Below are 26,871 nucleotides of genomic sequence, written 5' to 3' on the forward strand. Positions count from 1 at the left end.
CCACAAAAATGAATCTCATTTCGTATCTCATGTAACTTTGGATGAATCAGGAATATGAATTTAGATAACTCCCTTATGTATATGTAATGTTTTACTGTTTCTAATGTGGCCTGAATTAAAACACTGGCCATATTCAGCCAAATTATTTCTAAAATGCACCTAAGTCATTCTGTGGAAAGTGACAGGGAAGAGAAGAATGTATGTATGATGTAAGATTTTTGAACTAAAATCCATGATTCAGCGTGGGTTCAAGGATATGATTCAAGTCTTACCTTTTATTGGTGATCTCCTCTGCATTGCTGCCAAAAGGGCGATTGACACATAGATCAACAGGACACCAAATGATATGCAGATCAGCAGAGGGGTGGGAGTATTTTCATCTTCATATCCTTGATGAAAGATTCATGAAAGTTTTATCAGATAAAATGTCCACAACGTTTTTAAATACTTACATGATTAGCAAACACTCAGATTGCCGTTAGAAATTGACAAAATAAAGGCAATGCCAGTATGCCACAATGAAGCATCTCCATGTAAAATTAGCCGGAATGTTGACTGATAGATATTACTGAGGAATACCTGAAGGTGTGGACGGAGATTTCGGATTTAAATCATAACCTGATGAAGACATGGTGAAAGGGACACAATTATTTGCATTGTTTGTTAAAAAGACATCTGAAAACATGATTTATATTCAGGATAACTGGGCCGGGCAACGTCACACAGCCCCAATCCGAACCATTCAGTGGGACACTTACTGGAGTAAATCACACCGGCATCTTACTTGTGTTCACAGTCAGCTTGAGCTAAGGATGAAGAAGGGCAGTAAACCAGAATGGATTCACTTCTGGTGCACTTCATCTCATCCAGACAGATAGCACCGTAACCCTGCCCAAAAGGGGCCTATCCTGAGGCCATTAGAGCGGAACCACAGCCCAATTGTCCACAGACAACATGGACATCGTTCATATCCCAGGAATCGTCACACACCCCACCCCAGGCTCTATTACACAATATCTCCAATCTCCCGAAGCAGTTGTTGTTGCCTTCAGTCAAGTGCATCCTCTGTCCTGAAATTGTCAAAGAGAATGAGTTGTTAGCATTGATTCAGCACAGGAAATGAATAGAATCATGTAGATATGTTGTTAAAGATGACACAACACCTGATTCCAGCTTGCAGCCGGTTACACTGTGGTGATTTTGCATCGGTGTGCTTCCCCCTGTTGATAAAACAGACATGTTGACTCTTTGAGCTAAAAGAATATTTGAAATCACACCTGCAATGAAAATGGATCATGATGTTATCTGAACAGACAACATCGGCATCTTCGAAATGGAAAAAGTAGTATTGACCTCACAGGCTGACGGGAACTGCCAAAGTAGACTTATATGAAAGGCACTCGGCCTAATCCTGCCAAATAGGTTCGGATCCTACTCTGAATAGGCGAGAGTCATAGACAATGAAAAGAGGTGTGCTGCAATCTAACTGTTTACAGGTCAATGCTGCATCTTGTCGACGCAAATTTTCCGAGTACACTGTTCCCCAGGTCCAGTTATAGAACACTTCCTTTCTGCCCTCACAGAGATCAAATGCAGCTCTTTGTATTCTGTAAAGCAAATAATAAACACACAGGTTATTCAGTGATCAATTCTGTGTCCACAGTGCGTTGTATAATATATGTTGTGTCAGTTTAGCTCACGATTTCCCTGGAATAATTTCGCAAAGGTCGCAGAAAAACAGATGAAGCCAAATGTTATATTGAAGAATGAGGGACATTTAATTCCAATCGACACAGTTACATGATGGAGATTTTTGAATAATTCGGACAGGTTGCAGGAATGGGAGGCGGGACAATGTTTTAACGGCAGTTTGTGTGGATTATGACCAGAACGTCCATAAGTTCACATAGTGCTAACTCAGGTCAGCGAATGGAGAAGGGGGAATCTGTAGAAAATAGGATAGAAAAATGGCTGTAAAATATTCTGTTACTTAAATAGCTCAAGTTCCGGTGTGGGTTATACTATTGTCTTAAGTCCAGCTAAATTAAAACCTGCATTTTCATAGCCGTTGACAGATAAATGAATCTATGCAGTGGAACATCTGTTTGATCAGACGATTTTTTTTTAATCGGGTGTACAAGTTTTGTAGGTATTCCTAACACGCACGCCATCGATTGCAACTGACACATTCTCTGTTGCTGCCTTACTTTGTCATAAATTGTGTAATTGTGGTAATTAGTAGTTCCATACAGAATATTTTAAGCAGATATTTTATACTTTGTTTTTCATTGCATGTTTTTGCCATGCATATTTCCTCAGGTATCACAATATTTCAGTAAGTTAGTATGTCAAACCTACGTAAACTGCACATCTTTAGACTGTGGGAGGAAACCAGAACACCTGGCGATAAGCCACGAAAGGCGAAGAAAGAATGTTGAAACGCCAGACGGACAGCCATCCAAAGCTAAAACGGAACCCGGGTCCATTGTGTGGTGAGGCAGCAATGCGAACCACTGTGAAATCCTGCAGTGCTGCTCTGCCGCCGTCAGGGGTCATGTGAATACGCACTCCAAAATCAAACTGTTCATTTGAGTTTCCCGGTTTCCTGTCTTTCATTAAACACTCACAGTTGTCTGTTGTGTCAGTGTTGCAGTTCCGTATTTAGCTAAAACAGGGACTGTTCCTCATTCCCAGCACTTCGTGCATTTACATAATGTTTGTTTCTGTACAAATTGGACAAGCTGTGTCATGGAAGACCTGATTGGAACATGTATCCAATAGTAACAGACCATCGTTCAGCATATCCAAGGTTTCCAGCATCCAATTTTACACAAGAACACAAGAAATGCAGCAATGATAGACTAAGTTGCCAGTGCAGTGTAATGGTGAATAATGTTGGCCTATTGCTGAATTTCCGGCTCAATTCCCCTTCGGTTAAGCTGCCTATAAGCTAAAAATGTGTGCACCCAGCATTTCATTTATTCAATGATGGAACACGCTCAGATTTCTGGGACAGTGATTTCTATGTATTTGTAAAACTAAGTGTTCAAACATTTCACATAATCTTTCTCCAATTTGATCGGCATTTCTGTGGCCTTTGATGTCAGCCTTTGAATTAATCATATCTTCACCCTCATGTAACCAGAGCAAGCAACGGAATATTCTTAAACAGCTATCTCAATCAAGCTATTGCTCGAATCGTGGTCATTCAAAAGCAGTGCTGGTAACAATACAGAACCCAGAATTCAGAACAAGCTGTTCTAATTTCAAATTTGATGACATTATTCTCAGTTAGAGTTTCATATTTGATTACATCATTCACATTGTTACAGGTATTAGAACATAAGAACATAAGAAATAGGAGCAGGAGTAGGCCATCCAGCCCTTCGAGCCTGCCCAGCCATTCAATAAGATCATGGCTGATCTGTCGCTGCTCAGTTCCACTTTCCCGCCCTCTCCCCATAACCCTTAATCCCCTCTCCTATCAAAAACCCATCAACCCGCGTCTTAAAAATATTTAGCGAGGCAGCCTCCACCACTTCAACAGGCAGAGAATTCCAGAGATTCACCACCCTTTGAGTGAAGAAGTTCCTCCTCAACTCCGTTCTAAACCGCCCCCCTTTTATCTTGAGGTTGTGCCCCCCCCCTAGTCCTATTGTCTTTTTTGAGCGGGAAGAGTCTTTCCACCTCTATCCTATCCATCCCATTCATCATCTTATACGTCTCAATGAGATCTCCTCTCATTCTTCTAAACTCTAACGAGTACAAGCCCAGTTTATTCAGCCTCTCCTCATAGCTCAACCCCCTCAACTCCGGTATCAGCCTAGTAAACCTCCTCTGCACTCCCTCCAAGGCCAAAATATCTTTGCGCAGGTGCGGCGCCCAAAAATGCACACAGTACTCCAGTTGCGTCCTCACCAATGCCCTATACAGCTGCAGCAAGACCTCCCTACTTTTATATTCAATCCCCTTCGCTATGAAGGCCAGCATCCCATTCGCCTTCCTGACCACCTGCTGCACCTGCAAGCTGGATTTTTGCGACTCATGCACAAGGACCCCGAGGTCCCTCTGCACCGTCGCCTGCTGCAGTTTTTCGCCCCGTAAGTAATAGTCCTTCCTACCATTCTTCCTACCAAAGTGGACCACCTCACACTTGCCAACATTAAATTCCATTTGCCATTTCCTGGCCCATTCGCCCAGCCTATCTAGATCCTTCTGCAGACTCTCCACACTCTCCGCACAATTTGCCGTTCCCCCAATCTTGGTGTCATCAGCAAATTTCGACACTCTACACTCGGTTCCCTCCTCCAGATCATCTATATAAATGGTAAAAAGCTGAGGCCCCAGCACCGACCCCTGGGGCACTTCACTAGTCACCATCCGCCAATCCGAATAGCACCCGTTGACCCCCACTCTCTGCCTCCTATTTGACAACCAATCCTCTATCCACGCTAACACCCTACCCTCAACTCCATGTCCCTCGACCTTCTGCAATAACCTCTTGTGAGGCACTTTGTCAAACGCCTTCTGAAAATCTAGAAAGACCACATCCACCGGCTCTCCTCTATCCACCGCCCTAGACACATCCTCATAGAACTCCAGTAAATTTGTCAGACACGACTTCCCTTTAATGAAACCGTGCTGCGTCTGCTCTATCAAGCAATTCCCTTCAAGATGCCTCGCAATTTCCTCCTTAACGACAGATTCTAACATTTTACCTACCACAGACGTTAAACTAACCGGCCTATAATTCCCTGCCTTTTGCCTGGCACCCTTCTTAAACAACGGCGTAACATTAGCCGTTTTCCAATCATCCGGCACTTCCCCGGAATCCAGCGATGTCTGGAAAATAACCACCAAGGCATCCACTATCACCTCCGCCATTTCTTTCAGAACCCTCGGATGCATTCCATCCGGTCCTGGGGACTTGTCCACAATCAGCCCCTCCAGTCTGTCGAGCACCGCCTTTCTAGTAACAGTAATGTCATTAAGACCCTCCAGTCCTACCACCTTTCCATCGCTAACACCCGGCAAATTATTCACGTCCTCCTCCGTGAAGACAGAAACAAAAAAGTTATTCAATACCTTAGCCATATCCCCATCCCCTACCACTAGGTCCCCTTTCTCATCCTCTAAAGGACCAACATTCACCCTAGCCAGCCTCTTCCTTTTTATATATTTATAAAAACTCTTGCTATCCTTTTTTATATTAAGCGCTAGCCCAGCTTCATAGTTTCTCCTACCCTTCCTTATCAACTTCTTTGTCAATCTTTGTTGACATTTAAACCTCTCCCAATCCTCTTCTCGCCCACTACTCTTAGCTACTCTAAATTCCTCCGCTTTTAGTTTAACACTTTCCTTCACCTCCTTCGTTATCCACGGCTTATTACCTCTCCTCCTACTATCCTTTTTGACCATTGGAATAAATTTCCGTTGAGCACCAAGAAAGATCTCCTTAAAGATCCTCCACTGCTCCTCAACAGACCCTCCCTCCAATGCGCTCTCCCAGTCCACATTCGCCAATTCTTCTCTCATCCTACCGTATTCCCCTCTATTCAAACAAAGGACGCGTGTCCGGGAACCCACTTTCTCCTCCTCCATCTGCACCAGAAACTCCACCATACAATGATCACTCTCCCCAAGAGGATCCAGTCGCAATCATTTTCCCCTGGCTTAATTATAATATTCACTCAGCGTGGAGATTTAATCATGTTTGCTGACTTTATACGTCATTGTAACAAGTTATCACTTTCCCAGCCTGTGTCGGTCTCTGCGGATATCACTCCTTGTTTCCAGTTCCAAATGATTGATTCAACGACTTCTCTGAGGCGAATGGCTTGGTGTTTACCTCTGAAGGTTTAAATAAGATGACCTGTTCTTCTTGTTACTGATTCCGTGATTTGTAAACTCTTGTGTTTATTAACGCTTTCAATCCCCTCTTTAGCCATTGGGTGGGCACGATAGAAGGTCAGTATAGTGTTGAGAATGACTCTCCGAATTCTTCACATGTCCAGCCGTCCAAAATTATCCTAAAGTCTCCAGTCTAGTACTATTCATCCCACCAAGCAGCAAACACATGTCCTGATACTTTGCCTGGTAAGTGCATTTCTCCCACAGACAATGACTCAATGAGTTGCAGACAAAAACTATGATTAATTTCACAAATTGAACTTCTAAAGATTATCTCTGTCTACAGTGCAACTGTGCACCACTGTGTGGGCCCAATTGTTCCACTTTGAAAGCATCCTTCAACGGTAAAATATCAACATTTATCTTGCTAGTGTTCCCTCGGGGCTCGACGATCCGACAGTATGTAATGCTCTGATTCTGAACAGCATTTCATTTTTCGTACGCCAGACAATTCAGCCGTTCCAGCCCGCTCCGTCATTCTATTGGATCGTGGGTCATCTCCATTCACCCTAACTTCACTTCCCTTCCTTTTCACCATTGCCCTTGCGCCGCTTTTGATCAAACATTACTCTATGCCATTCTTGAATACACTGATTGATCCTGTACCCAGTACAATTTGGGACAGTGAATTCCATGGATTCGCAACCGTTTGCGATAAGCAGCTGCTCCTTATGTCTGACTTGTACCTCCCCCCTCTTACTCTACAACGTTGCCTCGCATCTAAGTTTCTTCTAGAAGAGGAAACAGTTGACTAATAGTTATCTTCTGATTACCGTTGAGTATTTTATGTCCCTCAGTCAAATTCCACCTCATTCTTTTGTACTTCTGTGAGTAGTCCAAGCGACTCAACCTCTCCTCTTACAACAACCTCTTCAAACAACGAACCAATCCAGTGAACCTCTTCTGAACCGCATCCAGTGCCGCAATATCAGTCTTCAAAGACTGTTCCCAAAACTGGACACAATACTCCCAGTGTGGTATCACCCACGTCTTATACAATGAAAACACCACTACTTTCGTATTCTAGAATAAGGCCAAAATTCCATTTGCCACATTAATAACGTTCTGCACCTGCCTACCCACTTTCTGAGACTCATGCACAAGGGTATCCTGATCCCTTGTACAAATACTTTTTGTTCTATTTCCCATTTACATAACAATTGGTCATTTTATTTCTTTTGGCCAAGATAGATAACCTCGCACTTATCCACATCACACTCCGTCTGCCAGATTCTCGCCGAGTTCCCTAGCCTCTCAAAATCCCTTTGTAACACTTGTATCTCCTCATGACAGCCTGCTTTCCCAGCTGTTTTCGGTTGTAAGCACATTCTGCTATGTCCCTGCTGGTAGATTATAGATACAGTTTGTAAATAGATGTTTTTCAATGCCGTTGTTTAATCCAGTACTTCTCAATATTGAGCTTGTTCATACTGTTAGCGTTTTTGAATGTCCTGGTTTTTGTTGAATTTGTTGGTGTTTTTTTCAATGTTGAAGTCGCTGAATTTGTTGTTGTTTTCAATGTTGATTTTGTTTATGAATTTAATTTTGAATTTGTTGTTTTCAATATTGTGGTTGTTGATTATTTTTATTGTGAAAATTGTGATTGTTGTTGGAGTTGTTTTTGTTTCTTAATGTGGAGGTTGTTGTTGAATTTGATGTTGAGATTGTTGTTTTTCAGTGTTGAGGTTTTTGAATTTGATGATGTTTCTCGATGTTGAGGTTACAGTGGAATTTTCAATGTTACCTTGTTGTTGAAGGTGTTGGTTTTAGTAGTTTTACAGGTAAATTGAGGTTAAAAGGATATTGTTAAGAGGAGGGCCCATTAAGGATCCCAGTGATAGTTTGTTTGGTGCCAGAGGACGTAGGCAGTGATCTAATTGAAAACATTTTTTGGTATGCATTAGTGAGAGAGCCGATGTGGGTATTTACATTGAGGAGATAAAACAAAACAATAGAACGAGAAAGGTTTTTGAGTGGTCGGCTTAAATGTAAATACATCTCCAAAGTTCGATGACATGGATGTGAGGAAGTGCAGTGAGGTAAGGGGGAAAATATCAGAGGCCACTAGCAAAGATTATCAATAATGTTCCAGACATCAGAGAGGTTCTGGAGAAAATCCAATGAGGTACCAGTATTCAAGATGTGAGAATGGGATGAAGGAGCATGCTGCCGGCTAAGCAGTCCTACTCAGGGTAGGGAAAACCACGGAATAAACTTTAAGACGCATAATTCATCTGCATTTGATGAAACAGAATTTCATCTAGAACAATTACACTTTTTTTCTTAAAGGGGCATTTCTGACCAACCTTATTGAATTTTTCAAAGTGGTGGTCACATGAGCAGCTGAGGGAATTTCATTTGATGTCGTTGCCTTGCCTTCAGCAAAGACCTTGTCAAGAGTCTCTAATGGGAGGTCTGTAGAGAGGTTAAGTGCCCCTGAGGTCCAAGGACATCTAGCAAATAACATCTAGCTTTTACGAAGTACACAAGCGATGCCATAGATTTAAGACAATAACGTGCATATAATTACAGATCATAAATCTCTTTGAATATTCGAGTGAGTTTATGTGGAAGAACACACTGATTCACACTTGTTGTCCTCAGAGAGCTCACACTGACTTCTACCTCTTTCTGTATACCATCCTGGAGTCGGTGTTTCTCCCACTTTTTGGAATTGAGTACAGCCTCTGCAGTGAACATTGCTCTTGTATGCCTGGGTGTGGATCAATAAGTATGTAAGTGAGGACCTACGTTCGAATTGGTCGCACGGAATTACATGGAAAGAAAAGAAATAATTAGGGAATTCCATTCAGGAGCTAAAGAAAGGTCACTACGTTCCAGCGTGGAATAATACGCGTAATTGACTGTTTTTTGCCAGCGAAGGCTTTGAAGTAGAAAGTTTAAACCCCCGATCTCAAACAGACATCGACAAAACGAGTGAGTGCTGCATCATTCAGCGATATCAAATTCCCTCTTCTAATCGAAAGCAGAAATTAATTTCTTGGTAATTCAAACCGTGGTTTAAAAAAAAGTCACTTTGCTGTGGAAATGTGGGAGTGGGCTCTGAGGCCAGGCGGAATACTGCCATTTGCCCGAGGAAGGTACAGGCATTTTCAAGATGATCTTCCATAATAAACCTCGATGTGGACAAAATTGGAAATGAAAGCAAAGATCTTTGTCGTTATAATTTTGTCATTAAGATGAAAGATCGTGGATGTGCCAGTGTGCGAGCATCTGTGATTCTGACAAGCATTGTGAGTTTGAATGAAGGTAATCAGACATGTCCGAGCTTGTGTGAGATAGTGTTTCACACATGTTCATACATGATCACACATTTGTGTCAGAATCTCAATGGGTCTGTGAATTTGTTAAGGACAGAGTTTTGAATGACAGCGAGAAAGACTGAGTCACAGATAATACGCATTTCTATCTATTTGTACAAGTCTGTATTTGAAAGTGAGACGTGTGAGGGGGTGCAGTCGATATCTCTATGTGTGTATGTGTGTAAGTACAATGGTTCTGTTTACACTGAGAGTATAATTGTGAAGAATCTGTGTGTGTGCGTGTATGTGTGTGTGCGTGTGTGTGTGTGTGTGTGTGTGTGTGTGTGCCGATGTGTAAATGAGGGAGTATTTGAGTGTGACAGGGAAGGTGTGCCTGCGTGTGAATGGGTGGGTGTATGCGTATCAAAGTGAAATAATGCAGGTTGGGCGTGCATATCTGTGAAATATGTGGAAAATGTGTTTGGCAAGCATATGCGTCTGTGTATGCAAAAGCGTTTGATTGTGTCTGTACATGTTTCTAAGACCATGCCTGAGCGTTTGAAAGAGAGAATGTGCTATGTGCTTGTGAGTATTTCTAAGTGTAATACTGTTGGCAACATTGTGTGAGATTGTGAGGACGTGTATGTAAGTCCAGGCCCCTGCATTTGTGTGCTGTTTGAGTTTGGTAGTGTGTGTGTGTGTGTGTGTGTGCCCAGTAGCGGGAACATGAGGTGAAAGAACAGCTTTGGGTTCAGTTAACAGGCTTTTGCTCAAGAAACATTGCTGCTGACGGCCCATTCATTTACCTTACTGATGTGGGGAGACCCAGGAGGGTTGAGTTTGTTCTACTTCCTCCTGCACAGACAACCCTTGTGAAAATCAACATCACAATTTGATTCTTGGTTTTCATTTTCATCGCCAAGATGGGTTTCAAATTTCTTTTATCGAATAACGGGCCAATTTCTGATACACTGTGCTACCGTTCCCACACAGGGCTGTTTTACCTCCATTCATATTTTTCTGCTCATACCTGTAACCGTGTATACAAACTTGATTTAATTCTACATGTGTACCATGTACTGAAGTGTTTTGTTAATTGGAGACTGGCAGTGAAATAGTGTTTCATTTCCAGGGGCAGCTTGCCAATATAGTGACAGACAGGACGTGACCTGTGACAGCGCACGTCCGGTTCTCAGGCTAATATTTAACAAACTCTCAGAGGCTTAAAGTTGGAAATATTTAACCAGCTGAGCTGCTGGTTAGCGCAGAGAGACTGGCAGTGAGAAAAGTAAAATGATAGGAAGATGTAAAAATAGGGGGAAAGAAGAGCAAATTGTAGTGTGGACCAGAGCAAGATAGAACAAGAAAATAATTATTGGCCAAGCATATAGAGAAAGTAGGGAGGTAGAACGAGGGGTGGAATTATGTAAGAACGGAAACAAGGTATAGTAGAGAGAGGGAGAGAAATAGTCAGAAAGGGAAGAGGCAAATAGAGAGAGGGAGTGAAAGAAAAAGAGAGAGATAAAGGAACGAGAATAGGACATTGAGAAAAAGATGCCCTAACATATATTGAATTAAATTCTTGATTTTCTTTATAGCTTCAGACAACCTTCCTCCCCTCTCTCGCCACAACCCAACCCCTGAGCTCAGGCACTGAACTTTTATTGAATCATAGCTATTGTTAGAAAGTCCAATTTCAGTTATTGGTATAAATTCTAATGACCAATGACAGATTGACCGGCGAATACTTGTTACTGATATCTGTTGATAGATAGATCTTCTACCAGGCCACGAGGGAGAACACTACAACTCTTTTTTTATATCTTATTGAAAAGTTTGAACCTGGGGTGGTCTATTTCAGCTCTGCTAACCACAAGGACGGTGGTGTTTTGGCAGTTTTAGTCTTTGAGCCATCCAGGGATCTAGGCTCATGTTCCTGGGATGTGATTGAAAATCCACCGTCGCTGGTGGAATGAAAAGTCAGTGTGTACAAACCACAATTGAAAGTTATTCTCAGTAATACTGACCATGAACATATTATTGCTTTCATGAAAAAGTAACCGAGCTGAATAATACCCTTTGTGTAGAAAGGAGGAATACAACAATGATTTAATAATAATGATAATAGTGTTTTAAAATGGTGATTCTGGCTGAGAGCTAAGCATACTGGGAATTATAGTCAACCTATAGATTAAAACCAGATGTAGATCCTAAAGTGGCTGTGGTTTGGAAGCTGTGAATTGAAGCTTCCCGTGTTGGTCAGATCAGAGATTTTATTTTACATTAACTGAGGCAGCGTGGTCCGATTTGTATTGCTGCTATGTACGGGACATGCAAAATGAGACAAGCATCAATGGCATCATTCAAAGGTAATTCCATTGAATGTTCGTGCCATGTGATCAGTTTCTGGTTGCACAGTTGGCTGGTTGATAGATAATCTTTGGGTGGTGAATTATGGACAAACATACATGGTTGGCCTTTGTTTGGCGGTGATAATTCGAAGAGACCAACCATCACAAGAAGAAGTCTGTACGCTGAAGGATGTTTCAGAGAGAAGAAAATACATTCTACATCGAGAATATTCCGTGGCAAGGTTTTCCTAAACTCGAGAGAATCTATATTTCAGTCAAGTATTTCAAGTCGTTGTTTAGTTAAAGTCATAGTGCAATTTAAAAGCTAAGCTTCATTAGGGTTAATGAGTTCTAACTGTTTATGTTTGAGTTGGTGCTGCAAGTGTTCAATAAATAAATTATTGATGTGCTGTCCTTGTTTGTCTCATTCAACTGCAATGTTTGGAAGTTGTTTACATTAAAAGTTGTATGACACCTCAATGGGCTGATTTGTGTCCAGTTGGCTCAGCTGGTTTACATGCGATACTGGTCACACATCAATCTGGTTCGCACTCAAACTCCCTCTGAAATGGCCAAGCCAGTCTCTCAGATCAGCGTTATTAGAACCATAGAAATTTACAGCTCAGAAAAAGGCCTTTTGGCCCTTTTTGTCTGTGCCAATCCATTTTTTTGCCTAGTCCCACTGACCTGCACTTGCACCATATCCCTCCACACCTCTCTCATCTATGAACCCGTCCAAGTTTTTTTCTTAAATGTTAAAAGTGACCTCGCATTTACCACTTTATTCCGCAGCTCATTCCACACTCCCACCACTCTCTGCATGAAGAAACCCCTCCTAATATTCCCTTTATACTTTTCTCCTTTCACCCTTAACCCATGCCCTCTGGATTTTTTTCTCCCCTAGCCTCAGTGGAAAAAAGCCTGTTTGCATTCACTGTATCTATACCCATTAAAACCTTATACAACTCTATCAAATCTCCCCTCATTCTTCTACACTCCAGGGAAGAAGTCCTAATCTATTCAATCTCTCACTGTAACTCAGCTTCTCAAGTCCAGCAACATACTCGTGAACCTTCCCAGAACTCTTTCAACCTTGCTTACATCCTTCGTGTAACTAGGTGACCAAAACAGTGCACAATACTCTAAATTTGGCCTCGCCACTGCCTTATATAACCTTACCATAACACTCCAGCTTTTATACACGGTACTCTGATTTGTAAAAGCCAATGTACCAAAAGCACTCTTTACGACCCTATCCACCTGTGATGTCGCTATCAGGGAATTCTGTGCCTGTATTCCCAGATCCCTCTGTTCAACTGCACTCTTCAGAGTCCGACCATTTACTCTGTACAGTCCACTTTGGTTTGTCCTTCCAAAGTGCAGTATCTCACACTTGTCTGCGTTAAATTCCATTTGCCATTTTAAACCCATTTTTCTAGTTGGCCCAAATCCCTCTGCAAGCTTTGAAAAATCTTCTTTACTGTGCACTGCACCTCCAATCTTTGTATCATCAGCAAATTTGCTGATCCAATTTACCACATTATCATCCAGACCATTGATATAGATGCAAAACAGCAATGGACCCAACACCGATCCCTGCGGCACACCACTAGTCGCAAGCCTCCACGCAGAGAAGCAATCCTGCACAACCACTCTCTGGGTTCTTCCAGTGAAAAGTCTGACAACACCAGGTTTTAGTCCAACCAATTTATTTGATAATAGACTCACAAGCTTTCGAGGTCTCCCGCATTCTTCCAGTGAGCCAGTGTCTAATCCAATTTTCTACCTCTCCATGTATACCTAGTGACTGAACCTTCCTAACTAACCTCCCACGAGGGACCTTGTCAAAGGCTTGGCTGAAATCCAGGTGGACAACATCCACCACCTTCCATTCATCTACTTTCCTGGTAACCTCCACGAATAACTCTAATAGATTGGTCAAACATGACCTACCACACACAAATCCATGTTGACTCTCCCTAATAAGTCTATCCAAATAATCACACCTTGCAATAACTTGCCCACCACCGATGTCAAACTTACCGGCCTATAATTTCCCGGATTTCTTTTGGAATCTTTTTTAAACAACGGAACAACATGAGCCACCCTCCAGTCATCCAGCACCTCCCCCTGAATACTGACATTTTAAATATGTCTGCCAGGGTCCCTGCAAGTTCAACACTAATCTCCCTCAAGGTCGATGGGAATACCCTGTGCGGTCGTGGGGATTTATCCACTCTGATTTGCCTCAAGACAGCCAGCACCTCCTTCTCTTTAATCTGTAAATGTTCCATGACCTCCCTACCTGTTTGCCCTATTTCTGTAGACTCCATGCCCGTTTCCTCAGTAAATACAGATGCAAAATACCCACTTAGTATCTCCCCCAACTCTTTTGGCTCCATACACAGTCTACCACTCCGGTCTTCAAGACGACCAATTTTATATCTCACTATCCTTTTCCTTCAAACATACTTGTACAAACTCTTTGGATTTTCCTTCACTCTGTCTGCCAAAGCCTTCTTTTAGCCTCCCTGATTTCCCTCTTAAGTAGCTTCTAGCACTTCTTATACTCGAGCATCTGATCTGTTCCTTGCTGCCTGTACATTTCATACAACTCTCTCTTCCTCTTAATCAGCGTTACAATCTCAGTGTTACAATCTCCCTTAATAAACAAGGTTCCTTATTCCTATTTACTTTGTCTTTAATCCTGACAGGAACATACAAACTCTGCACTCTCAATATTTCTCCTTTGAAGGCCTCCCACTTTCCATTTACATCCTTACCAGAGAACAGCCTGTGCTAATCCACACTTCCCAGATCCCTTCTCATTTCATCAAATTTCGCCTTTTTCCAGTTCAGAAATCAACCCGAGGACCAGATCTATCCTTATCCATGATCAGGTTGAAACTAATGGCATTATGATCACTGGGTCCAAAGTGTTCCCTCACGCTCACATCCATCACCTGGCTAACTCATTTCCAATAGGAGATCCAATATCGCATCATCTCTCGTTGGCACCTCTATATACTGATGTAGAAAATTCTCCTGAACACATCTTACAAACTGTACCCCGTCTAAACCTTTAACAGTATGCGAGTCCCAAACTAATTTTCCCACATTGGAAAATTAAAATCCCCTACTATCACAACTTTCTGTTTCTTGCCGTTGTCAGCTATCTCTCTGCTGATTTGCTCCTCCAATTCTCGCTGACTATTGGGTGGTCTATAATACAACCCCATTAATGTGGTCATACCTTTCCTGTTTCTCAGCTCCACCCATATGGTCTCTGTAGACAAGCTCCCTAATCTATCCTGCCTGAGTACCGCTGTAACATTCCCCCTGACCAACAATGTTGGGCAACAAGTTCTGCCTCCTTCAGCCACGCCCACATCCCATGAAATAATGAACATTCTGCATAATCATGCCGAAAATAACTCACTGGCAGAGACTCGCCGTTAGAAAAGCACATTTCTTTTGTGATTTGGACATGTTGCCTGCAAGGATAAAGGAAGAGATTCCGTAGTAACATTCATAATGGGATTGACACCAACAAACCAAACACACCGTAATGAAGAATCCGTGGGAAAGTGAACATAAATGTAAGCAGGCACAGTAAATATGGAGGCTGCAAGCACACGATGGGCTGAATGTGCCTCTTGCCCGCAAAATTTTAAAAAAGTCTTACTTTTTAAAGATGTGAACAATTTCTCTGAACTGTCACTGGTTCAATGATTACACAGATCACTCTGTCATGGATTAATGAGCAACAGGCGGGGAAGAAACTTTTAGTTCTTGATTCCTTTAATTTCGTCTCAGTTCGGAAACAGGATCTTTACCATGCCCAATTAGACATACCCCTGCTTGGGCCAACCCTCAGTGTGTGTGTGATTATTAACTACATGATACTCCGTGCTGTGGTGTAAATAGCATCAATGTTCCAGTAATCTCAGTGTGACTCAGAGAAGTTCAGGGAGAATGAGGAAACCACTGACCTTGTTGTTTGTCTGCATGGTGCTGGTGCAGCCCATCATTGCCGGGAGAGACATCAGCAAGATAAATATGAAAAACTGTGAGTAACTTTCTCAGTAAATAATATCCAGATTCGATGAGTTGAACAGGAAAAGACCATTCTTCCCCTGAAATCCGTACTGCCATTCAATTTGAACATGCAATTGTCTTAACTATTTCTACCCATCTTGTTTCTGTAACCCAGTTGAATAATTCCCTGAACCCTCACCCGTATGTTTGGAACTGATGTTTTTTTCTCTGATCTAATGCTCTCAGCCTCTAGAATATATTGTCAAACGTTTGTTCTGTTTGTTGATTGTTCCACAGCCTTGGTTTAACTGTTTGATCATGGCAGCCCAAAATGTATTCGGAACATATTTTATCCTGCAAATTCGGCCTCCTGTGAACTCTAAGAGTTTAACGGATCTATAATTTGCTACTTTTAAAACACTCTCCACAAAGATTTGAACTTCATCTTGTTTCATCTTCAGACGATTCTTGAAATAAAACTCTTTCAGATTTATTCCTCTTGCCTGGAAGATCCCCTCAGTGCATTTTCCATCCGATCACTCTTCTCCCTTCAAGCCACAGTATCATTTTCATCATTATCGCTACTAACAGTCCTTCTGCGCAAAAGAAGTTGCATGACCGCAATTGGAAACTGTGAAAAAATCGGTTTTGTTATTCCTCATTTAGGATTCACTGAGTAAACGTTAAACTGTTCAGGGGATTGTATTCTGAAATTGAAACATGTTTCATCGTTGTTGAATGTGCATTTATGAAATCTGGACAGTTAAGCTCTCCATAAGGTCCTGTAAAACAATAATAAGAACAATGTGTACAGCTCAATGCTTCATATTCCCGTTCAAAACAGACCTAGTCTGCCGAGGGGAGCGGCTGATACAATCAATGAACTCCCTCTTGTTTTATTCTTTCCAGTGTGTATCCGGAAAGGTGGGAACTGCAGAGTAGGCGAATGCTTGGATAATGAGAAGATGATATCTGGAATATGTGTATCTTCAATATTGTGCTGCAAAGCTGACTGAGATATGCAAATGAGATATGCATCCTGCAGAACCAGTCTGAGGAGAAGACTGAAGCGGTCTGACATTTGTGTAACTCAAGTTATGTTACCATGTGTGATTTCAATGTCACCTGTAACACTGCTTCCTGAGTCATTCCAATAAAATACATTTCACTGCATTAAACTTTGCATTTTGATTGTACTTTTTCTGCATTTCTTTTGCATGTCACACTCTTGTGTTGCCACTTTGTGCTTAATGCTTTGCAAAGTAACTCCATCTGATTTAGTTTGCATAATGTTTAGCATCATATTACACCTCGAATATTTGCAGTTATCTCTCTGCTTTATGTTATCGCTTCCTAGGGCACTCGTTCCCTTGTTAACCTGTTGACAGTTTACACATTGTGATTATACTGAACTGCTTAGATGTATCCGTTAATACTCGTGATTCTGGGAAATGAATTGTTATTCAGCTGCCCTTTAATGCACTGCACTTTCTGCCCATATCCTTGATACGTTTGATTACCTGTGTATGTCATTTCATGGTTAATCTGTCCACATGCTCTGTGCGGGCGCACCTCTGTCCACTTCACGTGACAAAAAGCAGTGCTCCGAAAACTTGAGATTTCAAATAAACTTGTTGGACTATAACCTGATGTGCTGTGACCTCACATCTTGTCCACCCCAGTCCATTTCCACATCATGACTATTTTGTACGTGCAAAGGGAGAACTGTCACTGGATTTGAAGCAATGCTTCAGTGGCAATCTGTGATTCAATTAAATAAGCTCTTCAAGATTTAGTGTCTCTGTACCTTCAAATCAGTATAGAGCGTAGAACATTACAGCACAGCACAGGCCCTTCGGCCCACAATGTTGCGCCGACCAGTTAAAAAACAATGACCCTCTAACCTAAACCAAACCCTTACCATCCATAAACCTATCCACGGATCTCTTAAACGCCCCCAAACTAGGCGCATTTACAACTGCAGCAGGCAGGGCATTCCAATCCCTCACCACCCTCTGGGTAAAGAACCTACCCCTGTATAGTAAACATGGAAAAAGATATGAACAGAGAAAGACAGCACTTGTTGGAGCTGTTAGCCCGGTGGTATCACTGCTCGACCAGTCATTCAAAGAACCCTAGTTTCAAACGCATCTTTCCGATAAAAAGTTCAAAACAAGAATCGAATTATAACCTTGATTGTTGTAAAGTGAATCTCCACATAAGAAAATAGAAGTGTCATCCTCCCAGCTACTATGGCATCAGTAAAGTGAAGGAAGGAGTTACATAAGAACATAAGAAATAGGAGCAGGAGTAGGCCATCTAGCCCTTCGAGTCTGCCCCGCCATTCAATAAGATCATGGCTGATCTGTCGCTGCTCAGTTCCACTTTCCCGCTTTCTCCCCATAACCCTTAATCCCCTCTCTTATCAAAAACCCATCAACCCGCGTCTTAAAAATATTGAGCGAGGCAGCCTCCACCACTTCAACGGGCAGAGAATTCCAGAGATTCACCACCCTTTGAGTGAAGAAGTTCCTCCTCAACTCCGTTCTAAACCGCCCCCCTTTTATCTTGAGGCTGTGCCCCCTAGTCCTACTGTCTTTTTTGAGCGGGAAGAGTCTCTCCACCTCTATCCTATCCATCCCATTCATCATCTTATACGTCTCAACGTATAAGATGTTCTCAACGGAAATATTTATTTGAGGGCGTGGACATCCTGGCTGCTCTGAATCGAAATCATTTTTTTGGTTTGAATGGTCTGTAGCGGGTGGGAGCGGAGTGCGGGGATGTTTTTGAAAGGAAACTCTGTGTTGGTGGGGTGACCTGCAATTGATTTTGAACTGTTACAACTGGAACATTTCCATCTGTTTCAAAACCTGTCCATATTTGTGAGTGTGCATCTGTTGGATCAATTGTGTCTAATCCAGATTCTTCTTTCGATATTAAAAAAAAAGCAGAGGCTAAATATTAGCTGCAGAATATTTATCTTTTGTTTCTGCATCGAATGTGCGCTCCGTACCAGTTGGAGGATTTGTACCCAATGGGGAATTTGTAATTTTAACGATCTGATTCTATTTGATGATATATGTTCAATGTAAAGTATTTCATGCTGCATGGTTTTTATCTGTTCGGAAAACTTTATCAGTTGACGGGCCTGCACCGAATACGGAGGTTTTTATTACCTGGCGATGTTATCGGTTTAAGGGTATGGATTAATTGGAAAGTCTGTAACAATTGGTGCATTTTTTATTAGCGATAGAATCCTTACATGTTCAGTGCCTGCACCAATTGGAACGTCTGTTTCCATGTGGTGCATAACGGCTATATATAATAAAGAATTTTCATTGCTTGAAGGGTCTGTATTAAATTTGTATGGTATGAACTGGTTTGGACATCTTGGCTGTTCTACATCAAAATATGTATGTATATATTTGCAGATATATCAATTCTTACAACGTCGCTGTTTATAAAGTCCTGTAATCTGCTGATGGGTTTGTGTGCCTGAGGTTTTCATGGGTAGAAATTTGTGAGTAGTTTGATATTCTGTAATAGATTAAGGTGTTGAAACATTTTGCTTTCGTTGTAAGGTGTTTTATTATTTGATTTCTACATTAAACAGTGACCATCAACGTCCCTTAATGTCTACTGTCAACGTGTAAAGACAGCAGCTTCATTGGGAGGTACCTGAATACGCCTGGTGCCTACCATGAAACGAGGAAACTAACTACTCAGCACACACTGTAGTGATCGATATCTCAGAAACATATTGTAAATAGAAATGAGATGTGTTTGACTGGACAGTGCTGTTGCTGAGAGTACACAATCCAATTCCATCGGGTCATTCATATGATCAGCAGCCTCCAGTGGAGGGAAAGTCTAACTGAGTCTGTGATGTAAACATATTATTTAAATAAGCACGAAGTCATAATCTGTTCAATTTGAAAGTAAAAACTCTTGAACGCCGTTGCAACATCAAAATGGTGCAGGTGAACCCACCTCATATAAACAACTTGTGGAATATATCATCTCAGAGATTACTGCAACACGAATGGATGCAAAGCTTCACTCTGAGAAAGCTGTCACAACTGCATGCGGCCGAGAACTTATTGTACCCAATCCTTGTCGATATTAGAGTCTCTGGGAAGTGAATATTCCTGTTAATGTTGTGCAAATCTGTGTGCCAGCTAACCTTTTCTTTGTTTCTTAGTGAGTTACAAAGATAACGATTTATCTTATTTTCTCTTTTATAAAGACACTCGATGTGTGAGGTTATTTTCTTATGTCTTTTAGAATCAGTGTGGTTCTTCTCGAGCTATTCAATTTAGAACATATTAGTTCTTGTAACCCGCAGTCTCTATGGACTATCAGGTGATTTTTTTTGAGTCGGATGTAGTGCAATATCAAATCAGACCTCAGTAAATGTAAACATTCAATGGGAGTAAGAGTTAAATCACACATTGTGAGAGTTAATCACACAGAGTGAGAGTCACACACAAGAGTGGAATGTTTACCCATGTTGTCCTGTATTGTGGTCAATGTAGAATTTTGTGCACTGTCTGTCACAAACTAGAATACCTGATGCGAACGATTACATATTTCTGGAGTTTGCCATTGTCGAGTTGTAGTCTGTAACTAACCAGAGCAGAATAGTTCTGTTAGGATTTGAAATCGAACAGTTTTGTCCAGTGACCTTCCTTTGGATGGAGCTGCCTCTGTTTTTCACAATGGAAGAGATTGCAAACAGAAAGAATTTGCTGTTTGAAGATGTTTGGCAATGTGTTTACAATGTAAAGTCTGAACATTTTTAATTGAATTTACAAAACAGAAACAGATACAATCTTCTTCCTGACATATAAACAGCACAGCAGCATGATGATAGCATTCCAACTATCACTGTTTTTTTATTCACTTCCCTTACTTTCGTAATTAACACAAATAATGTGTGGGACTGGATTGCTCTTATTAATCTATCTTTCTAATCAAAGTGATTTTTCAATATCTTATCATGAAATCCTCAAAAGCTCGGGCCCATTCAGAGATTCAGTTCTGATGGAATATTGGGTTAATCATCGTTCAAAAGAAAAACAACAGCTTACATTCAGCTGCAGTGAATTTAATAAACCACGAATATTTTCACTGTGCAAATACATTCATTCTAATCTACAATCCACTCGGTGTTTTGCTGATTCTTCCTCTTTCATCGTTCTGTTGGAAATTATATTTATCTGTAAAGTTTGAAATTGCCTTCCTATTTCCCCACTTCATGTAAATGATGAAGGACTGTGACTCCAGCCTCAATCCTTGCTGAAAGTTACAACCCACCTTCCCCAGTCTGTACAAACTCCTTTAAATCTAGAGGTGGTTTCTCCCTTGCGTGGCCAAATTTCTGTCCAGCCTGCTGCTTGTCACCAATGTTCACTTGCTCTGACATTAGTCACAAATGTGTCGTGTTGTTACTAGCGCAGGCTTATAGAGAATCGGAGCACATTAACTACCACACTAATCTAGCCTAAATTTCTGATAGTGGTTCGAAGAACTGAATATATTTAACCCAGGCACTAAAGACATTACTTGGGAAGTATGTGGTAACCAATCTATGTTGTGTTTGGTCTTCTCAGATATTTTTGTAATCAAGGTATGGCTTAATTTGTGTTTACAAAAGCCGATATTGTGTTAAATGATCGAATGTTCTCTTGTCCTGTTTTACATACACCGATTTTTGTCCTCATAAACGATTTGAAGTAATTGACTAAATTTCATTCACAATTATTTGCGGGTATCATTCCTCCTCTCAGAGACCTCGTGCCTTTCTTTAGATTGTGAATGGTCATCCATTGCTCCCGCAACTAGAGTTAATTTGTTCCTTCTGATCGAGCAATTTTCTATTTCCATTTCCAATTTTGACTCTCTCCATCTGACCCTGTCTGATCCAAACTCCAATAAACTCCATGGCTGCACTTTCTCCAAGGACAGAAAATCCCACTCCCGTTCAACTGAGATTCACATGGTCAGATTCCCGCCCCCTGCGATTCCTGTCCTGGGTGAAAAAGGAGAATTCCACCTCTCTCACTTTCCTGACATTATCAATTGATGGTATTTTGCATGATGGATGCAATGGGGCCATTTCCCGGCCTGCTCTCCTCCAGCTCCAACTGGTACATTCCGAGGATAAATTATCAATCACAATTTCATCCTCCGGGAGCATGTCACCTCTTCACCCATTCTGGCCTGGTAAGGAAGCCATAGTAACTCTCCTCACTCAGAATTCTGTGCAGGATCTTGACTGCAATGTTATATAAGTCACTGTCTCAAACAGCAGCTCAGTAGGTCCATCCCTGGGCTGGCTTATAAATAGCTTAGTAACAATTTCCAGCTGGGAGGGACACAGCCAGTCATTCAGGGAATTCATAATCATGGAGACACACAGAGAGATCAATCAGTGATTCCCCGTGGACCTCGCGGGGGTGGGGGGGTGGTGGTGGGGTGGGGGGTGTCACACGCCTCACCACTCCGCCTGTCCGTGTGTTCCTCCTCGCTTCTATAGCGAAGAGACAGTTTCTATGTCTTCGCCTGGCATCTTATCACCATTGTTTCTCCTGTTTGGTTGGGGACCCGAATGTGACAATCAGGCGAATGCCCGTTGAAGTGGTGGAGGCTGCCTCGCTAAATATTTTTAAGACGCGAGTTGATGGGTTTTTGAATAGAGAGGGGATTAAGGGTTATGGGGAGAGGGCGGGAATGTGGAACTGAGCCACGACAGATCAGCCATGATCTTATTGAATGACGGGGCAGGCTTGAAGGGCTAGATGGCCTACTCCTGCTCCTGTTTCTTATGTTCTTATGTTCTTATGAATGTCTCTTCCACGAAGAAGCACAACAGGGTACTCATTTTGGTGACCAACTCTGACTGGGTGTCTGCCACCACTGCTCGCATCCGAGCCAGAATCTTCATCAACCAGATAAATCTCTCTGAGTTTTGTGAAGGCAGAATTTCCCATCCACAGGCCTGTCTGCAGGATGCCAACTGTGGTTCTCCCAAAGTATCAGTTGGCCGTATTGAGGGTTTTGTGTGATGCAGATCAGCTGCGTGCTTACCGAGGCTCTTCTCGCTGTATTTTTAGGTTATAAGATACAAGTCCTTTCTCCTCGCAAATAGCACTCAGTGTCCATGGACAGCCATCGCCGGAGTTCCTCATCTGGACCATATCTGCTGGTTTGAAGTCTTCATTCAATCTCTGACCATTTATCAGGGTTTCTTGTTACCTGCAAAATGTGTAGACGTCAGGCTAAACCTTGTCTGAAGGCATTGGCTGTGTCGGGGCTATCTTCATCGTTATATGTGGAACAGTGCTCTCGGAAACTGATGTTATGTCCCAGCCAACGAAAGCTAATGACATTCCTGTCGGTAATTGTCTGGCGATGTTTAGTTTTTTGGCTTTTTACACACACATTTTTTATGCTTCAAGTAACCAGGGAATGTATTTCGAATGTTAAAATCAGCTGCTTTATTTACTGAGCTATAGCAAGAGATATAGTCTGCCAGCCAATGGCCAGTCAGAGATTTGGTACAGAAATTAGACAAACAAATATACTTTCATATTCAAATACAAATATATAACCAATAAGAGATGCGCATTTGTATAAATGTTACGTATATGAATTTACATTTATTATATATGTAATATATATTATATCAATCCTAATCTATATCTCTATATATAGATTAAGATTGAGTATTGTGTGCAATGGCAAATTATGCACGTCTACATAATTATACTGCCTGGGTGCCTCCCAAAAAGAAATGCAGGCACAACAGGCAGGAAAACTGGAGCTGCTCCTTCCATCATTTTGAGCGTTCCTTTTTGTTGTGTTCCACAGATTCGCTCAGAGGGAATCACTTCGGGGAGGTGGGGGGAAGTGGGGCGTGCAGTCTCATCCCACTGGAGAAGCCGGAATCAGTGCGCTAAACAGGAGACTGTCCAGCTGACAATCTGGGAATGTGAAGGTGAGCAGACATGCATTGGCTCTCTGCATCGCCAGCCTCCCAATTGCTGGCCTATCAATTGTTTCCCAACACAATAGTTCAATCAGAGGCATACTGAACGGCCTGCCGGCAAAATATCCCTATCGATGGCTTACCTGAAATCCCCAATGCAGAACCGAAATCTCCCCTACCACCCACCACACCCCCCCCACCACCTCCTCCCCGCCCCCCCCCCCCCCCCCACCCCGCCCCCGGCCACCACCACCACCAATTTGCGCCCCGGAAAAGCCGCCAAATATGTTGCCTTGATAGCCTCACACCGACCCAATTTGAGACTGTGCAGTATATCTCATTACCAACACCACTGATCGGCCCCCCAGCACCCTCCACCCCCAGTAGGTCAGGCCTCCTCTGGTCCCACCCCCTCGCCACTGCGTGGTGCCCGTTGGGAAGTGTCAAAGTGGCCAGCAGAAGTGTCAGGGTGTCAGACAGAGAGTGCTGGGCTGGCACTGACTGAGTGGCACCCCCTGCCTTTGCCTATCCCAGGGAAGGGGCTCAATGGCCTCTGTCCCCACCAACATTGTGCTAATGCCCAATCCCCGCTGATGGTAACATTTGTAAGATTCCGTTCACGGGTCTCACTCCAGCCCCTGCACTCATGTCTCAGCTCGCTGTTATAATCCAGCAGGGCAGCCGCCTGGAGAATCGCCCCAAATATCATCAATTAATGAGAACTTGGACAGAATTCTCCAGATGTTCTCACCGGCGGGATTCTCCGTCCTGCCGGTAACATATCCCTGGCGCTGGGATATGGGTTGAAAGGTGACCGGATTGAGGTGTATAAAATTATGAGGGGTAGGGCGGAGTAATATGAAGCAATTCGTCGTCATGAGGGGCATAAGTTTTGATAAGGGACAGGAAATTCAAAGTGGATTTGAGAGAGAAACAATTCACTCAGATGTTGGTGGGAACCCGGAATGCACTGACTGGGAAGGGAGTGGAAACCGGAAGCCTTACACCCTTTAAAAATAATTGCATGAGCACTTGAAACATCCCAACATTCAAGGATATTGAACAAGTGCTGGAAAATGGAATTAGCGTAAATTTAGGGGTAGTTATTGTGGGTGTACTCTCTCTGGGTCAAAGGCCTCTCTTGCACTGTATGACTCTATGTTTCCATGACACAAGGAATACACACACACACACACACACACACACACACACAGCTCACACTGTATTGTTCCACATTCCAAACTCATCGACAAACTAGACAATAAGAGAAGATAGAAATAATCAAAAGACCGCAAAATTACGCATCTCAGACTTTTTGACAATTTTGGGATGAGATTCATCTAGCTCATCCAAACTGTGTGAATCACACACACCAATCAGATTGGAACTGGGGAATCTGACACATGACGTCATCGACACTGGGATCAATCACATGGCAGCATCTACATGGTGGGAATCACACAGCCTAAAATCATCAGCTCCAATGGAATTACACACACCAAACTCACTGGAACCGGGGGGAATAAGAAGCTCATTGATACTGGGGAAAATCACTGTACCCCAAGGTTCATCGACACTGGAGGAATCAGAGTCAGAGAGCTCAATGAAACTAGGGGATGCAAACATTCCGAGCTCAGCGCCACTGGGGCACAGTCACACCCACGCTTATCAACCCTGGGGGCATCACAGATAATTGAATCTCATGGACACTGCGGGACTCAAATACTTCAAGTTTATTGGCACTGAGGGAACAAACACACTGAACACATCTGTCGTGTGCACTCAAAATATCCTTGAGATGAAACCTCCTGAGGTCTTCTTCACCGTGTCCGGCAACTCACCACAGTCCTACCAAAATATCACCAACATGTCTTCTGTTCCACCAGAGGCTCAGACAGCCTAGACCACTGCTGCACAAATCTCATATGTGTCTGCTGCTCGATCGCCCGCCCATATTTTGGCAAATAAGCCCACAAGGCTGTGCTGCTGTTCCCAACTTACAAGTAACATTGCAGCGGGAGAATCCGACAAAGGAAGTCATATGTTATTGGTTTGGGGAAACGGATTACCTTCCTTGGGTCTGATTCCCGTTGGTTGACTGGTCATTTATTAAGAATACAGCGACTCACCTAAATAACATTTAGGTTAGTCGTGACATTAACAGATTTCATTTGTAAGTGTGTAGAAGACTGTCTGCCTATGAAGCAAATCCAGGATGAAGAGGAATGTCCAATGCTTGCTGAAGTCCAGGTCAAGTCCGGTAACCATGACAGATACAAGAAATCCAAATAACGTCGACAGAGAAGAATAAAAGATGTCCAGAGATGTGACAGGGCCAAACTGGAGTCCTAGGCCAGCCGGACCCTCCGGTTTTGGAATTGTCTATATGACATGCCAGACAAGAAGATGAAAGCGTGTGGGCTAGTCGGCAATAAGGTCCGCCTTCTCATTGGGCTCAATGCCTTCGATTCCCTTGATGAGGATGAGGTCAGGGAGAGGATGGTTTCTGCCCTAGAAACCTTGGTCAAACCGGGATTTGAGTTCACCATCACAGATTGATATCAGCCTTCCGGAAAGTTAACCACGGAAAGTGGCTGGCACAGATTAGATACTGAGGGGAACACTGAAATCATGTGTGGACCAGCTGGAGGGACATTCAGTCATCTTTAACTCTCCTTACACCAATTTGTATTCCCTCTCTGTTTCAAGATATAATACTAACTCCTGAACCAAAGAAAAGCAGGGCAGTGCCTTAATGTCAATCTGCCATATTGTTGCCTGGCATGGAGGGCACTAGCTATGAGGAGAGGTTCGAGATATTCGATTTATTTTCACTAGAACAGCGGAGGTTGAGGGGCGACCAGAAGTCTAAAAAATCATGAGAGGCATGGCCAGAGCGGATAATCAGAAGCTTTTTTTCCCCAGAGTGGAAGAGCCAATTACTAGGAGGCACAGATCAAGGTGCAAGTGGCAACGTTTAAAGGAAATATTCGAGGCAGATTTTTTTACACAGAAAACAGTGGGTGCCTGGAACTCGTTGCCGGGGGAGGTAGTGGAAGCAGGTACGGTTTTGACTTTTAAGGGGCGTGTTGACAAATACAAAAATAGGTTGGGGATGTGGTCCCCGGAAGGATGGGGATTTTTAGGTAAGTTAGGCAGCATGGTTGGAGCAGGCTTGGATGGTCGAAGCACCTGTTCCTGTGTGTAATTTACTTTGCACTTACTAAATAATCTGCATTATTTAGTAAGGGTAAATCTGAACTGAACGTAGATATGTTTTTTTTGAATATCAAATATAACTAATGCGCCAGAAAAA

The 26,871-nt window shown here is 42.5% G+C and overlaps 1 protein-coding gene across 1 annotated transcript in view; it reads right to left on the bottom strand.

Moving 5' to 3' along the window:
* Nucleotides 1-26,871, bottom strand: part of LOC145337647 (putative G-protein coupled receptor 139) — a 59,588-nt gene that overhangs the window by 14,690 nt on the left and 18,027 nt on the right. Inside the window, exons 3-5 of the mRNA XM_080182465.1 lie at nucleotides 16,760-16,940; nucleotides 1,164-1,277; nucleotides 273-389 (exon numbers count right to left, since the gene is read on the bottom strand). Of these exons, the coding sequence (XP_080038591.1) occupies nucleotides 273-389; nucleotides 1,164-1,277; nucleotides 16,760-16,940 (412 nt within the window). The remainder of the gene's footprint in view (nucleotides 1-272; nucleotides 390-1,163; nucleotides 1,278-16,759; nucleotides 16,941-26,871) is intronic.

Source organism: Carcharhinus amblyrhynchos, unplaced genomic scaffold (genome assembly GCF_965287045.1).
Source record: "Carcharhinus amblyrhynchos unplaced genomic scaffold, sCarAmb.v2.hapA scaffold_55, whole genome shotgun sequence".
Lineage (NCBI taxonomy): Eukaryota > Metazoa > Chordata > Chondrichthyes > Carcharhiniformes > Carcharhinidae > Carcharhinus > Carcharhinus amblyrhynchos.